The sequence below is a fragment of the Parasteatoda tepidariorum genome, chromosome 5 (assembly GCF_043381705.1).
Source record: "Parasteatoda tepidariorum isolate YZ-2023 chromosome 5, CAS_Ptep_4.0, whole genome shotgun sequence".
In the NCBI taxonomy this organism is placed as follows: domain Eukaryota; kingdom Metazoa; phylum Arthropoda; class Arachnida; order Araneae; family Theridiidae; genus Parasteatoda; species Parasteatoda tepidariorum.
This window is the reverse complement of record NC_092208.1, coordinates 29,606,908-29,622,363: the sequence shown is the minus strand read 5'-3', so window position 1 is coordinate 29,622,363 and position 15,456 is coordinate 29,606,908. Positions and strand designations below refer to the sequence as shown.

At 28.1% G+C, this 15,456-nt stretch overlaps 1 protein-coding gene and 1 long non-coding RNA gene across 2 annotated transcripts in view; one reads left to right on the top strand and one right to left on the bottom strand.

Moving 5' to 3' along the window:
* The window catches only part of LOC107443645 (zinc finger protein 672), a 91,618-nt gene that overhangs the window by 45,278 nt on the left and 30,884 nt on the right, over positions 1–15,456 (bottom strand). The window contains exons 3-5 of the mRNA XM_021146422.3: positions 6,922–7,076; positions 5,428–5,557; positions 4,185–4,354 (exon numbers count right to left, since the gene is read on the bottom strand). Coding sequence (XP_021002081.1) covers positions 4,185–4,354; positions 5,428–5,557; positions 6,922–7,076 — 455 coding nt within the window. The remainder of the gene's footprint in view (positions 1–4,184; positions 4,355–5,427; positions 5,558–6,921; positions 7,077–15,456) is intronic.
* On the top strand, positions 2,077–6,810 carry LOC139425689 (uncharacterized). Its single transcript, XR_011636838.1, has 2 exons — positions 2,077–2,372; positions 6,494–6,810. It is a non-coding gene; the product is annotated as an uncharacterized lncRNA (long non-coding RNA).

Genomic DNA, 15,456 nt, shown 5'->3' with positions numbered 1-15,456 from the left:
ATTAATGATTTTTCGTTAATGATGCTTGCTTTCTTTTTTCGATAATTACGATACATATTTGCGTGGGAATCGCATATAGTATAAATAATTTAATATTCGTTCCAAGATCATTCGAAAGCATACAGATTAAAATAGATAGAAAGTTTACGGAAATTAATGGCGGAATATATTAAATATACATTGTTAGACAACTTTTCTAGAATCCGTTTTCAGACAACTTGGGGTCAAAGCAAATATTTACTTATCTTAGATTCTCAGCTTTTTAAAAATTTCCAAAGTTCATTGGCGTTAGTTTTAGATAATAAACTTTTCTAACATCACTCTAATGCAGAAAACTTGTCAACTTTTCTAATAGATAGGAGCGATTCGAAAAAAGTCTAAAATAAATCTCAATTTCATGTAGATTTAGATTTTAAATGTTTTCAAAATAAAAAATGTACTTCAATTTTTAAATATTCTCATAATATTATTAGATTATGTTTATAAATGTTTTTTTAGAAATTTGTATTTCAAATGCTTCATTTTGTTTTGTTTAATGTACGGAAAAATGCAGTTTTGCATGAATGCAGATTTTTTTTCCGAAAACATATTATGAAAGATTTTATATGAATTACATAAATAATTAATACTAAGAACGCTGCAAAAAATCTAGGATCAAATTACTGTAAAAAGTAGCGGCATTCAGGTTGTCGGTACTATTTACCGTAAAATTTATTTTTACGGGAATGACATGTTTAAAAAATCTGATGTAAAGCAATTTTTACAATAACAGTTACCGTAAAAATCACTGAAATACTCTAATTAAATAAATGCTACTGTAAAAAATACGGTATAATATTTTATGGTAAAAACGGGTTTTACAGTAAAGTGAGTTTTATGGATGAGGTACCACTTAATACCTTAATTTAATCTGAAGTTTTTTACAGTGTAAGAAATCTCCTGGCTCAAAATAAACTTATTGATTAATGACAGAGAAAAAAAAATTTAGACCTAAGTTTAACAACACATACTTTGTATTCATGGACTTATAAATTACGCGTGTTCATTTCGTCATTGAATTGTAGAGGACGCATTTGTCAGCAAATATTATTCCGAATACACACTTTTTGCTTCTGTGTGGTCAAATGATTTTATTTCAGTAAATAAGTTATGTTGAACATTAAATGATCAAAAACGCTGTACCTATAAATATTTCAATTGCGTTGACACAATGAATTCTCCTCTTTTATATTCCAAAGCATACTTAGGCAATAAAAAGAAGAAATGTATGGATTGAACTATTAAAGTGATGTATTCTGTTGTCATCGCTAGAGTTTATTCTCTTATGTTAGGTTAGGAAAAAATGTCACTTAACGACCGGAAACTCAATTCATAAAAATTAGAAATAATATTTTAAATATTTTGTGCAAATTTTGTGGAACTATTTAAAAAAAAAATTATATTATCAGTTGGTCGCGGCTTTTAATTGAAATGAGTTTTCTTTGAATATTTATTCTTACTTTTATTTTTATTCGTTAGTCAATCATTAAGTTTAAATTTTCTTTCATTATTTGAAATAGCTTTATTTTCATCCTACGAAATTTGAAAATCAGGGTCCTTAAATAATGCTTATATTTAAGGATATTTAAGGTTATATATTAAGGCTTATATTTTTAGTTATAAGACATCTGGATGGTAATAAATATACCTTAGAGATTCAAATAGTTTATATCATTTGTCTGTAAAATATAGATCAGTTTCCTAGATTTTTTGAAAGAATTGATTTAATTCTATAACGTTAAAGTTTCCTGTTTAAGTACAAGGGATTGAGAGAATACGTTTTTGTGGAAAATCTCATATTTTTTTCTGTATGTTGCGGTGTTTGCAGTTTTTTTTTAAACTTAAATTTAGATTAGTTTACATAAAATATCATTTTTAAAAAGTGATATAGTTCCAATCGTGAATAATATATTCGATGCATATGTTTTCTATCTAAGGTTGAAATTTACAATTATTTGGAATTAAGTATTAAATAAAAAAATGTTTAATATTTATCATTTTTTCAGCGATATTCTACATATTATATCCCTTTAAAATGTATTCCAACCAGTATGATAAAAAGATGTAAACTTTATTTGACCCTAATGTGATATCTTTGATAGCAAAATGTTTAATTTTTTGTACTGTTTGATCTTTTTTTTTTTGTCTTATCAGAATCAGGTAATGAAATTTCATATGCTACGGAAATATACAGATTGGAAGCAACAGTTGACATGTTTCCAGCGCTCAAAAATAGGCACTCATTTTCAAGACATGCCAAACGTTAAGGAGAAGAAAAAAAAGTGATTTGAAATATAAAAAGTTAAGTTGCTGAAGAAATATGGAAGATAAAGGTGAGATAAACTTAAAAAAACATTAGTTGCCGAGAGAGACTAAAAATAAAGATTTATTTAATAATAGCTTATTTTTGTTCAAAGAAACAACGTATCGTTCAAGACTGAAAATTCATATAAGACATATAAAACCTCAAACAAAACCAACTTTAGTCGTAAGTTTCGCAAAGAAATAAACCCTACAAAATTTGCAAAGAAGTAATGGAATATTTGATATGCATTGCACATCATTTTAGGCTTCAATTATAAATGCATTATTTCAAAGTGTGCATAATCACATTTGATCTGTCAATGTCTAAACAAGTAACGCAAGTGACTTATGGCGTTTTATCTAATGTAAAACGATAAAATTGATTAGAATAAAATCTTCTAAACTGTTTGGGTCATTGTCTAACCTCGGGCTAACTGATAAAGGGTTAGTAAGCTCACATTTATCAATAGTTCACTTATCAGCTTGTTTATTACTACCAGAGGTTATTGGGTGGAACCTTTGTATTTTTTTTATTTTTATTTTCTGTGTTAAAATAGCTCAAACTGCGCTATTTTCTTCTTAAATATGGTAAAATTGACTTTCAAAAACCAGTTTTATTTAAAAATAGCGGAACGTTTATTAAGTTATCAAATTCAAAGGTAATTTATCTCATTTGGTTCACCTAAATAATGCCATGCCCTATGTGACAGTGGTAAGCTTGTAAGAACTTAATTGCTATATTTCTTTTTAATTATTTCCGTATCGTTACAGATAATTTGTTGTGGAAATCGGTATTTATTTTGATCAGAGTTGAGATTAGTATCATTGCTTATTTTTAATCCAGTAATTTAATTAACATTTTTTCAAGTAAACATGATATTGAGCAACCATTTAATTGCCGTTGTATATTTTTGATGTTCTGAACTTGTACTTTCTAAGATTTAGGGATTCGCAATTAACTTAATATTAACAGTGAGAACTTCATGTGAATTATTTTGCGTTATTTCTTTAGAAGTAAATTTTAAAATTATTGTGTGGATATTTAAAAAAAAAATAGGCTAAAAACTTTTGACTCAAAAGATAAACTTAATCTAGAACTATGGCACTATTAAAAACTAATGCTTTTAAGTGTATATTTAAAGAAAGAATAAATTTTTTGTAAAAAAAAAAGAATAATAATAATTAATGAATATAATATTAAGTAATTTGATATAACTGTTTTGTATTTACTATCATTAGTTTTATATTTCACATAATACAATTCAGATTATGTAAGTTCAGATGCTCCCATACTTTTGTAAGCAAATATACGATTTTGCGAGACTTTCATTAAAATTAGCATCAATATTTTTTTTCAATTTTAAACTAACCATTTTACAAGGCTACCAATAAAAAATTCCGGATCAAATGACGGTAAAATTTATCAGCACTCCGGGAGCAGGTACTTTTACCATGAAAAAAAGTGGATATTTAAAAAATAATAATAATAATAAATTTCAACAAAAACAAAACATCTAACACACTGTAATTTTTACAGTAATAGTTACCATAAAACCAATGCATCACTCCATTTAAATAAATATTGCTGTAAAAATTACGTACAATATTTTACGGTATAAAACGATTTTAAGGCAAAATAAATTTTACGGATGATACATCCAAAGTATCGGTAATTTATACTGCAATTTGATTCGAAATTTTTTACAGTTTACAATTATTTGAACTCCCGTTGAAAGTTCAAGTAAATAATGAAGGTTTCGGTTTTTCATATAAAAAAAGATTAAATTCCTTTTTTTAAAAAAATTGAAAATAGATTTTTTATTAATGCATATGGTACTTACTTTACTATGTGTCATTCTATGGTAATACAGGTTAGAACTTGCTGTAAACCGTTTTCCACAGACATGGCATTGATGAGGTTTTTCACCGGAATGAATTCTTCTGTGTGTATTAAGTGAACTAGAAGTACTGAAACCTTTACCACACACATCACATACGTGAGGTTTTTCACCTAAAAATAATAAGAAACGAAATGTAAATATAAAATTTAAAAACTGCATTTGTTGCATTGCACTATGTTGCATTGCACTATGTTGGTAACAGTTGGAAATCGGTCCTTAATGATGATATGATGATCTAGAGACTATACTAGCTCATGCTCTCAGTTTACTATTATAAATTTGAATTTAAAAGCAGATAGATAGAGCAAATAATTAGCCTATGGTAAGCTCCGTAACTACCTAACTGCGCGTGGACATTATACCGTCTTTGAATCTCCCTGGGACATTACATAAAAGTAACTTTCGAACATAAAGAAAGTACACTCTGATTAAACTTCCGGCCTATAGCTCTGAGAATAACACCATGGTCCAAAGTATGGTAGGCGGAGGCTCTATCTACCACACCGCCTGGGAGGCGTTAAAAAATTTAGTGGAACAGAGTTCAAATGAGTCTTAAAAATACACAAATTTCAAGATTCATGAACATTTTTGGATCTGCTGCGTGCCAGAAGCATTAACAAAAAAAAAAAAAAAAAAAAAAAAAAAAAAAAAAAAAAAAAAAAAANAAAAAAAAAAAAAAAAAAAAAATTAGAAAGATCTAGTTCGCCTTATAAAGGATATTTTACTTTGCATTTATTTTCTAGAATTTTAACTTAATATAAAAGATACTTACAATTAGATTTTGTCATTTTCACTTTTCATTGTGTGTAAATAAATTTAAAAAAGAAAAATCTAGGATTAAGTATCGATGAAAAGTCACTTTTTGCTTCTAAAACACAATCTTTAAGTCTAATAATAATTTGAACTGAAATATTAACAACTCTTTTATTAAGCACGAAAAATGTCTTTCTACATTTAAAAAAAGAAAAAAATCCTGATTGAAATATAACAATAGACTGAAAGCTCAAAGCCAAATTAGATCTGAGTTTAAACTTTTGCAGTTTAGTCATTTTTAAAAGGCCAGCTTTAACAAAAAAAAATCCATTTACGTTTATTGGAATTCGGTTTTAAAAAAGAAAACTATACACAAAGAATTTTCTTGAGGTTTAAAAATAGTCTTAGAAAAGAGAGGAAAAAGAATTACCGGTGTGCGTTCTCATATGTCTCCTAAGAAGGGATGGTCGATCAAAGGCTTTCCCGCAAACTTCACATGGCAGTAATGTTCTTTCTCTTCCTTTCTTTACTATTGTTGGCCTTATTTCACTATTCAAAGACTAGGAAATAAATTAAAAAAAAGTTTATTGGAAACAACAGAATGACATTAATAATATTTTATCACACATCAAATAATTATTCAAAACGTAATGGACGTTTTTTTTTTTCTTTAGATTTTTATTTTCTGTATTGTGTTTTTTGACTTTTTGTTTTCTTCAATATTTTTGTTCAAATTGCATTTCTTTAGCTTTTTTATTTTATTTGCAAGACCTTAATTATTTCTCGTTAATACACTATTATAAATTTGTTTTAAACTTTATTGTGAATCTTTAGTATATGTACCATATACTAAATGATAAACTATATATGGCTATATTATCATCTATAAAAAATCTAACGTGCAAAAATGTATTAAATAATAATGGCGTGTAATATATCAAGCATTTACAATGCTACAGAATTCAGCCCTGTACGGAATTCATCCTGTACGGAAATCATTTTTGAAAGAAAATTCATATTTTACTGCAATATTTTGTTCATTACTTCTCTTTTCGGTGCAAGTTTGATTACAAATATTTGTAAACAGCTTGTAGTAAGCATTCCTCTTAACAAATAAATGTCGAACAATTTTCATATTTTCATGCTTTCGGAGAAATCATAAATTCCTTCCTGCTTATGCAGAATGAAACATTTCATTAACTTATGCAACAAAGTATTAAAACTGCACTGAGATAAGGAAATGTGATCAAAACTACCAGAATATGATTAAATTTACCTACAGCTCTAGGGGAACAGCAAAAAGCTCAATAATTTTCATGAAAGTGCTTCGGTAATGATTTAAGTAAATATTAACAAAAAAAATATGTTTTTTTTTATTATGAGCTAATGTTAGGCAAATGTGGTAAACTTTGGTAATTTGATCATGATGCTTGCATGAAATAGAAACGATTTATTCGGTCGAAATTACTTTTCAGTTTTGTATTTTTTTTTTCTAGATGCTGGGTAATAACAACTATAATTTTGAAAACCAGAATTTTCAGAAAGTCATGTGAACGGAAAAATTCCAATATGAATGGTTTAAATATCTTATATTTTGTTTTTTTTAATCAGATTTTTTTTTTTTAAAGAAGGAATGTGATTACCACACAGTATGGTAATTTTACCAGTATTTTTTTTTCGTGAACTACATCTTGTGTACTTTTCTAATTCTTTGTGAAGTGACACGTTCTATTAGACGAACAATGATTTTTCAGGTTTCAAGTAGGTTTATGCATAATAAAAAAATTAATTAAATAAATAAATAACAAAGAAATGGTGTATGCTGAATTTTTTAACAGTTGATGTAAAAGCAAAATCAAATAATTTACAATTATCAGAACTGACGCTGAAAACTACACATATGTCATATTCAAAATATCCTTACTTCGTCACTGGGTGATAAACCATCACTTGATACGGATCTCCTTTCTTCTGGTTCGGAGGGAGGTGTCATTAATGTCCTCGTTGGTTGAGGGACATCAAGGGTCATCACTGGTACTCGAGACGATAACAGAGAACGCGACAAATCTAATGGTGTGTCTGAAATCGAATAACCTCAAATTAATTTCTAGATGTTTGTAGTGGGAGCTATGATAAGCTTAGAACGATAGAATTTGAAAAAAAAAAATATGAAAAAACATTTTTACTGTATGAAAACAATTAAAGGAAATTATCTATATTGAAGATAAGTAAATTTTTTTAAAATTAATAACAGAGAACGCGACAAATCTAATGGTGTGTCTGAAATAGAATAACCTCAAATTAATTTCTAGATGTTTGTAGTGGGAGCTATGATAAGCTTAGAACGATAGAATTTAAAAAAAAAATAAAAAAAAAACATTTTTACTGTATGAAAACAATTAAATGAAATTATCTATATTGAAGATAAGTTAATTTTTTTTAAATTTAATAACAGAGAACGCGACAAATCTAATGGTGTGTCTGAAATAGAATAACCTCAAATTAATTTCCAGATGTTTGTAGTGGGAGCTATGATAAGCTTAGAACGATAGAATTTAAAAAAAAATATATATTAAAAATATTTTTACTGTATGAAAACAATTAAATGAAGTTATCTATATTGAAGATAAGTTTTTTTTTAAATACATTAAATGACATATTTTAAAATAAAATTATCCCTCATTTGTTTAGTTCAAAATTTGCGAAGTAAGTTTAAATTGGAATACTGAGTATTTCCTTCATCATGTACCTTTTATTTCTGGCCAAACATTAAACAAGTTAATATTAGCCCTTTTTTTATTAGTCTTAATGATATAAAAATATTTTTTTTAACATCGACGATGGTGAATGTCGACCTTCTCCAGTGCAAAGGAGAAATAATATCGAGGGGAAATATAGGGCCATAGGAATTTCAGTCATAGCATCATACAAATGTTTTTTTTTTTTCAATGTTGATCATGGTGAATTTCGATATTTTCCTACATAAAAGAAAAATAAAGTTGCATTTGAGTTTTAGCGCATATGAATGTTTTTTATATAAAATTTCCAATAAATATTAACATTTGCTTGTGTAGAAATGATGGTATTTAGTAATATTTTACAGCAAGTAACTAAAATTTTTATGCATTTTCTGAAAGATGGAATCAGCATATATATTGGCATAATATTGGCACCAGGTGCTCATATTTCTGCTACAACTTTAATGAAGTGATAAACTGAACCATCACTCAAACTAAGCAATCATGAAGCTAATTTAAAGAATTACGGTAATGCAATTCAAATTAGCATTACATTAAAGTTCCATCAAATTGGCACCATATTATGCTCCAGCAATCTTAAATCTCTAATAGTGTGTATAAATGTTGATATTTATCAAAGAATGTCAAAAATTACCAGACATTGTTCTTTAATAGTAAGACGCAAAAATATTATTTATAAACACAATTAGATGATATGATTTATGTATTTCTCTCATTATATTTATAATTAACATCTCATAACTATCGGATAAAGTATATTAATAGTACATAAACAGGACGTAAAAGTGTTTATTAAATAAAGATTGCTATCAGTTATTTTGACTTATGTATACCTTTCTTCAAACATGCCTTCCTTATTTTTAACAACTTTTATCAACCTCTTTCGTAAGAAAAAGCAATAAATAATTTGTCACGAAGAAAAAAAGACAGAAAATATGGTCATATATTTTTCGCCAGTTCACAATGACAGGTTTCATATGTGAATGTTGTCGCCAAAGTCTCCCGCTCTTCTATGTTTGAAATCAATAATTTGCATAAATGAACATCACCCGCGGCACACATCAATGACGATCTTTTGTAAAAGAAGAACCAAACGACCTTGTTTTTTTTATTCGTTCTTTACTTCGGGGAGGGTTCGGATTTGGAAAAGCAAAAACATATCTCCATTACCTGTTGGAGACACTACAATATTTTGTCTCAATGGCCTGTCATTTATTAATGAGGAGCTGTCGAATCAATGCCTTAGAGGTGAAATATCTTGAAGCGGAAGAGATGGACCTTTGATTGATTATAAACTGTGCTAAAGTTTATCGATTGCAAAACAAAAGAAGAGAAATTAAAAAACGCACCATTTTGGAATCATGATTCATCCAAATTGTACCATTGTATATTATTGTTTGCAGAAGCATTTTTCAAGAGTCTTATTATTGTGAAAGGTCACTGAGTCAAAAGCTACTATACAAAACGCGTTTTAATTAATTAATAAGGGAGCATCATACCAAGGGAAGAGATACCATTTACGGTAGATTCTCTTTTAGCTCCATTCGTAACATTAAATTTAAACTAGAGATAAAATGAGTTCTGTTTTACCAAGAATTAAATGATGTTTCAGATATTATTTTTTTTATTTGTCAGATTGTAATCAAGTTATGACATAATTACCTGTTATGAAGAGGTTTAATTCTGACATACTTTATTTGCAATTTCAAACTTTTAAAAAAAGAAAATAATAACAAATGATATTTCAAATTTTAGTGTTTGTTTAGCCCGTCTATGTGTTTTCTATAGCTAAAATTTTAAATTACTAATGTAAATGAAGGAATTTTCGCCATGGTATGGAGTGTTCTTAAATTGAAACAGAGCAGTCATAAGTATTTCCGTAGAGTCCTTTGAAATATAAATCATTATTGGTCATGGAGAAAGCCTTGTTTAACCGCACTGAGTAATTTTGGTAAATTAAAAATGCCCAGGGCCCGTTTTAATTCAGATTTAAACATTAATTAAAAAGATATGACTATTTTATGGCATTTGCATTAAATATAAGTCGCTAATTCGAGAGTATTGAGAATTCGATGTTGTCATGAGACAAAAAATGGCATGTCATATTTTATTTGATCGTCAAAGAGTTAAATTGTTAATACTCAATATGCGTTCAATAGTAATGGATAATTTTTCTTGAAATGCTTAAAACAATTTAGATGGAAGGAATTTCAGTATTATAATGTACAATTTCTTTTTTAAAATGGCATAGGACAGTGAACTATGTTCATATTTTTGTTTTTCTTTAGGCATCAATAACGAAACACTGATGTTATTTTTATTCAGGTATCTTAGAATGTAAAACATTTGTCGAATGTAGATATTTGTTCAGCAGTTCCAACAACTTATTAGAACAAAAAAATAAATTCATAAACAAAAATGACATTATTTTAAGGAATTTAAAAAAATATCTAATTTTCATTGATTAAGTATCAGAATTAAGTATCAGAAGTTTCCTTTTAAAAAAAATTTATAAGATGTAACTTGAAAAATTTATAAAAAAATAATGAATAAAAATTTTTTAAAAATATAATTTCTTTTAAAATTAATTATTTAAAATTGTAAATAGTAGTATAAAAGTAAAATAACAATTTATAATTAAATTACAAAGTTAAATATTTGTTTTAAATAACAGTGATATAGAAACGAGTTAGTTTGTATGAAGCAGTGTAAAGCTAGCTCAACTGAATTTTGAGATAATCCTTAAACTGTTTAAAAAAACGTCACAAATATTATAAATGAGCTTTTGGGGCTTAAGAAATTAAGGTTAGAACGTTGGAGATGGGATCAGAACAAATTTAAGAACACTGATAAAAACGTACGGAACAATTTCTTTGAACAAATATGAATAAATAAAGGAACCGTTCTGGTATTTAAGAGATTTGGTATGGATTTGATATGCATCACCTCAAATAATTAAAAAGAAACAGTGTTATTTACATACCTTTCATTTTATTCGACAAAAATTTAATATCATATACAGCAACAATTAAAGTCTTTAATTTTTCAAATTTTTTTTTCTTCCTAATTTATAATAATTTATATTTTAAATAATACCCTAAGGTTATTAATTATTCATTTGAATTTTATATTTCAAATATTATAATAGTAAAAATATTTATCGAACATAAACAAGAAGAAAAACCTTTTAACACATATAAAAGCTTTCAAAAACTTGATTAATCTAAATAAATAATTAAAAAAAAATCAGATGAAAGAAACAAAATGAAATTTTGCTTGTCTAAACAACGAGTTCTCGAAGTATAATTAAACTAAATTTTCTTATAACTGGAAGATTACGCGAAACTTAAAATGCGCAATCCTATATTCTTTGCGCATTCAACATTAGTAAAGTAATTTAAATAAAGCAATTAAACCAAAAGTTCTCCAGGAAGCACTTAAAACGCATTTTAATGAAAAGTTAAGCATATTTTCATTGATTAAAATGCATCTAGCGAGCAATAAGCTGACAAAATACATCTGCTACTTGTTCTCAACAGGCTGTTTAATAGAATAACCTAAGCAGTTAGTACAGTAATGTTCCGACTACCCTCCCTCGCCTAATTAAGCATTCATTTATGCAAATCCATCGCAATTAGAAGCCTCTAGTTATTTTGCAAGCCGCTTTGCCCGACTGTGGGTGTTGGGCTCGCTTCCAAAATACTACCGAATTAGCTCTCATTTGGCATCAAGTTGCTTTTAAGACTGGTAATTTTTCTTTTGATAATTCATCTTTATTCAAATGGTAATAATGGGCCGAGTTTTAATATTCAAAAGAGAGACCTTCTTGGAATTGGGTTGCATTTCAGCATCTTGGATTCTGAGAATAAGACGTATATCTTGACAGGGAATAAAAGATGACACTTCAGAAAGGTCGATGATGATGGATGATGATTTTTACAAGGTGACAGGTGGTATTAAGACATATAAGACTAATTGAAGGATGGTTGTTCATGACACTTTCATTATCCTACATTTTAAATTTTACAGGAGAATGGGAAATTATTAAACAGTGTGCTTCTGAATTGATGACTTCGTTTCCAAACTTCAGTGTTGGAAATATATTATTACATATTCATCAAATATGCTTGAAAGTTTTTTTTAATAGCGCAAGCAACAGTGGCAAGCAGAATGACAACATTTTTCTTTGGGCCAAACAAAAATCTCATTATGAAAATAAATTGAAAAACGGCTGAGTTCCTTTAAATGCTTACTAAATCCGTTTCAGTTTTCAGTTCGACTTTCATTTCATTCCGTTCAACTCATTAAACGATATTGAAAAATTTCGCTTTCTGTAAACATTGTTGGCAATTTGTAATGCACCAGGCAAATTGGAAGTCTTCAGTAACCTCCAATCTGTTAGTTTTTCAGCAATCAATTGGCCTAGTCTATGTTTCTGGGCTAATTAAAAAAATATGCAGATAATTTTTCAATGAAACTGAATTTTCTTAGGATTTATAACAAACCTTTTAATAAGGTTTTGTATTATAAGCTACTTAGAGACATTTTAAATTGCTTGGAATAAGTTAGGATTAATTAATATTGAATGAAATATTTTTCACTTAATCTAAATGCATATGAATCTATTACAACAAGCATAAGATCTTTCTGTTCTTCCGGAGATTTTTTTTCGATTTGCTCTGCGTATAGCAAACTAAAGACAGATATTTGCAAAGAGCAGGATTATTTAATTAGTCTATGACATAAACATAACATTTCGTATTTGTCTCTACGCATGTAAATTTATCTTCAGATGTAACGATCTTACTAGCTGGTTCAATCCAGTACAATTAATGTTTTATGAAATGGAAAGCACTTGCGTAAGTTCTACACTTTTTGCAATAATACTTTTGGCATGTTTATGAGAAAGAAAATATCGTCAACAACTGAAAAACATCATGCATTACAACTTAGAATATCAATTATCTGTTTCCAATTTTACCAGTGGTATGTAGGAAAGTAAAAACCGTTAGATAATTAAACTATTTCATTACTTACCTCTTTTAAGTTTACAATCATATTATTTTATAACCGTCGTTGAACAGCCGATTACTAATATTCAACTCCGTAGCCTTGTAATTTTGAACCCAATCCAGAAGACAAGGGAACTCCTGGATCAAGTATTGGGAGAAATTTGCCTTCGTGGAGAACTTATTGATGGAACTAACCCGCATTTGCGTTACATGGAGAGGGAGACCTGAAGAACCTCAACGGTTAGTCTGACGGCAAAGGGACTCTAACCCATGATCCATTTACCACTGAGGATATTTCAAGTCATCACTGTGGTCGGTGCAAGCCGAATGCCGATTCGTATCGACCAGCCATCACTGAGATTTGAACACCACACTTAATTGGAAGGCAAACGGTCTATATCCTGAACCATCGTTGATCAAGTTTACAAACATTGCATTAAATTATGGGAATTGTGAAAATAAATGGTTGTTCTTCCACACAATACTATCATGATACTAATGCTCCACAATTCGTTCACCGCGATTTGTGTTCTCCCGATTTACAAATCGCGTCATGTGATTAATATTCACAATATATAGAAAGTAAGCATCGTGATCAATGAACCAGAAGCCGTCACCATATACCGTAGAAAGGGTGTCAGAATCGGATAACAAATAATTGAGGTTCTACTGAATTCGGTGGATAACAGCTTTTCTTTCAAAATATTTAGGATATAGATGAATTGTATTTTGAGGCTCTTAAGAAAATCATTTTCTTATTTGATCTGACAGCTCAGAGTGAGACAAGGCCTACTGTTAAAGACTCCTACAGTACAAGGTATTGTCATACATATTGTCGCATTATCACATTTGTCTCCTACAATAATATCTACTTATTTACCAGCTGTTTACTTCTTTCACTCCAAAATTTGATTCAGCGGAATAGAACTATTATTTTTTTATCATTTACTCTTTTAAACTAGTGTAGGGTTTTGTACAAAAATCTTCTTTGCAAGATCTTTCCCACTAATTATGGCAATGTGGAATTCCCAGTACTTATATAGGATTATAACATCAATTTTCATAACTTTATAAAATAAAGGAACATGCAAGTAAGTAAAAAATAGAATATTCTGCAGCATTGTTTAAAAAGTCATTTATCTTTAACATCCTTTCATTTTTTTTTTACTCTTAACATTTAACTTAGTAATAAATTGTAATTATTTGTGACAGCATAAATTAAAAGTACCAAACATGAAGAACTTTAAACCTCTTTTCTTAAAAGTTCTCGATTTGAAAAATCTTAATTACCGTATGTAAATCCATCTAGAATTGTATGCAACTTTTATTTTTGACTCAAAACATTTCATTCAGAAATAATTTGAAACTATTTGAGACGAAATAATTTAAGAGTTCCAAATATTACATATTTCGATTTTTTTTCTTTGTGAAAACTATATTTAAAAGAAATAAAATAAATGAAAAACATTTAACTGTTGTATAAAACTACGTCTAGACCTGTCTGCAACATTTAAGGTCAAAACATTTGACAGCTTACTCCAAATCCTTCTTAATTACCATTCTTAAGGGTGTACTTATATTTATGTACTCTCTTTCATTTCATTAGAAACGAAATATTTCTTAGTGATTCCGAAAAAGAAAATATGACTATTTTTTCTACTTAAAGACAAAAGATTAAATCATTTCACCTGAATAGCTCATATTATCTCTACTGTGTACTCACTAATTAGCCTTATTTGAATGAAGAGCTCGCACCCAAATGTTAGGCGATGCAGGTCATAGGTTTTTGCTAAATATTTGCGCGGCATCATGTCACATACAATATAACAATTAGTGATAAAATATTTTATAAGACACTGAATAGTAGATCTATTGTAAAAAATGCGTAGGAGGTAAATCAAGTTTGTAATTATTAGTTGTCTAATATCTGCTTGTAAAATATTCACTTTTGTACTCTTGTCTATGAGGATCGATAAACTTTTTCGAATAAGGTAAAATGGAGCATGACGGTGGTTCTATAATAATTTACATCAATTTCGGTTGTTTCCTCAACTATTATTTATTTAGTTAAAATGAAAGCAGTCTGCTTTTTTTTTATTAGATAGGTTGATTCAACATTGAAGAGAAAACTGGAAATTTTATCTTTACTTTCTTATTTTATGAATATGAACAAAATTATTATGTGCTCACATTAAGCACTTAGATATTTCAGACATACGTAGATGCATATTTATAAAGTATTTTTTTGACAAATATATTTATACTTTCATGTGTTTCGTAAGGGAAAAGAGCATGAAATAGCCTCGTATTAATTTTTTTTTAATGAACTCAAATTCATAAATTCTTTGAATTGGTCATTTTAAAAGTAATTTGATTTAATTTGAATAAAAATATAATTTAAAATATTGGCATGCGTAAAAAACATTTGAATTGTTTTTCTTTACCAAAAAAAATTTACATCTCATATAAGTTTAAATTTAATAGTTTTTGGAAGTGTAAATTGCCTATTTTTTTTTCAGAAATCTCACATTTAAATAGATAATGTTCAAAACATTCTAAAACAATTTGAATTTGACTTTAAATGGCGAATAATATGTCATACTTTCTATACGGGTTAATAAGGGTTTTTTCAATAAGGGTATACGAATAATACTTAGGTTAAAAATTTTATTCGAAGTTCGAATATAA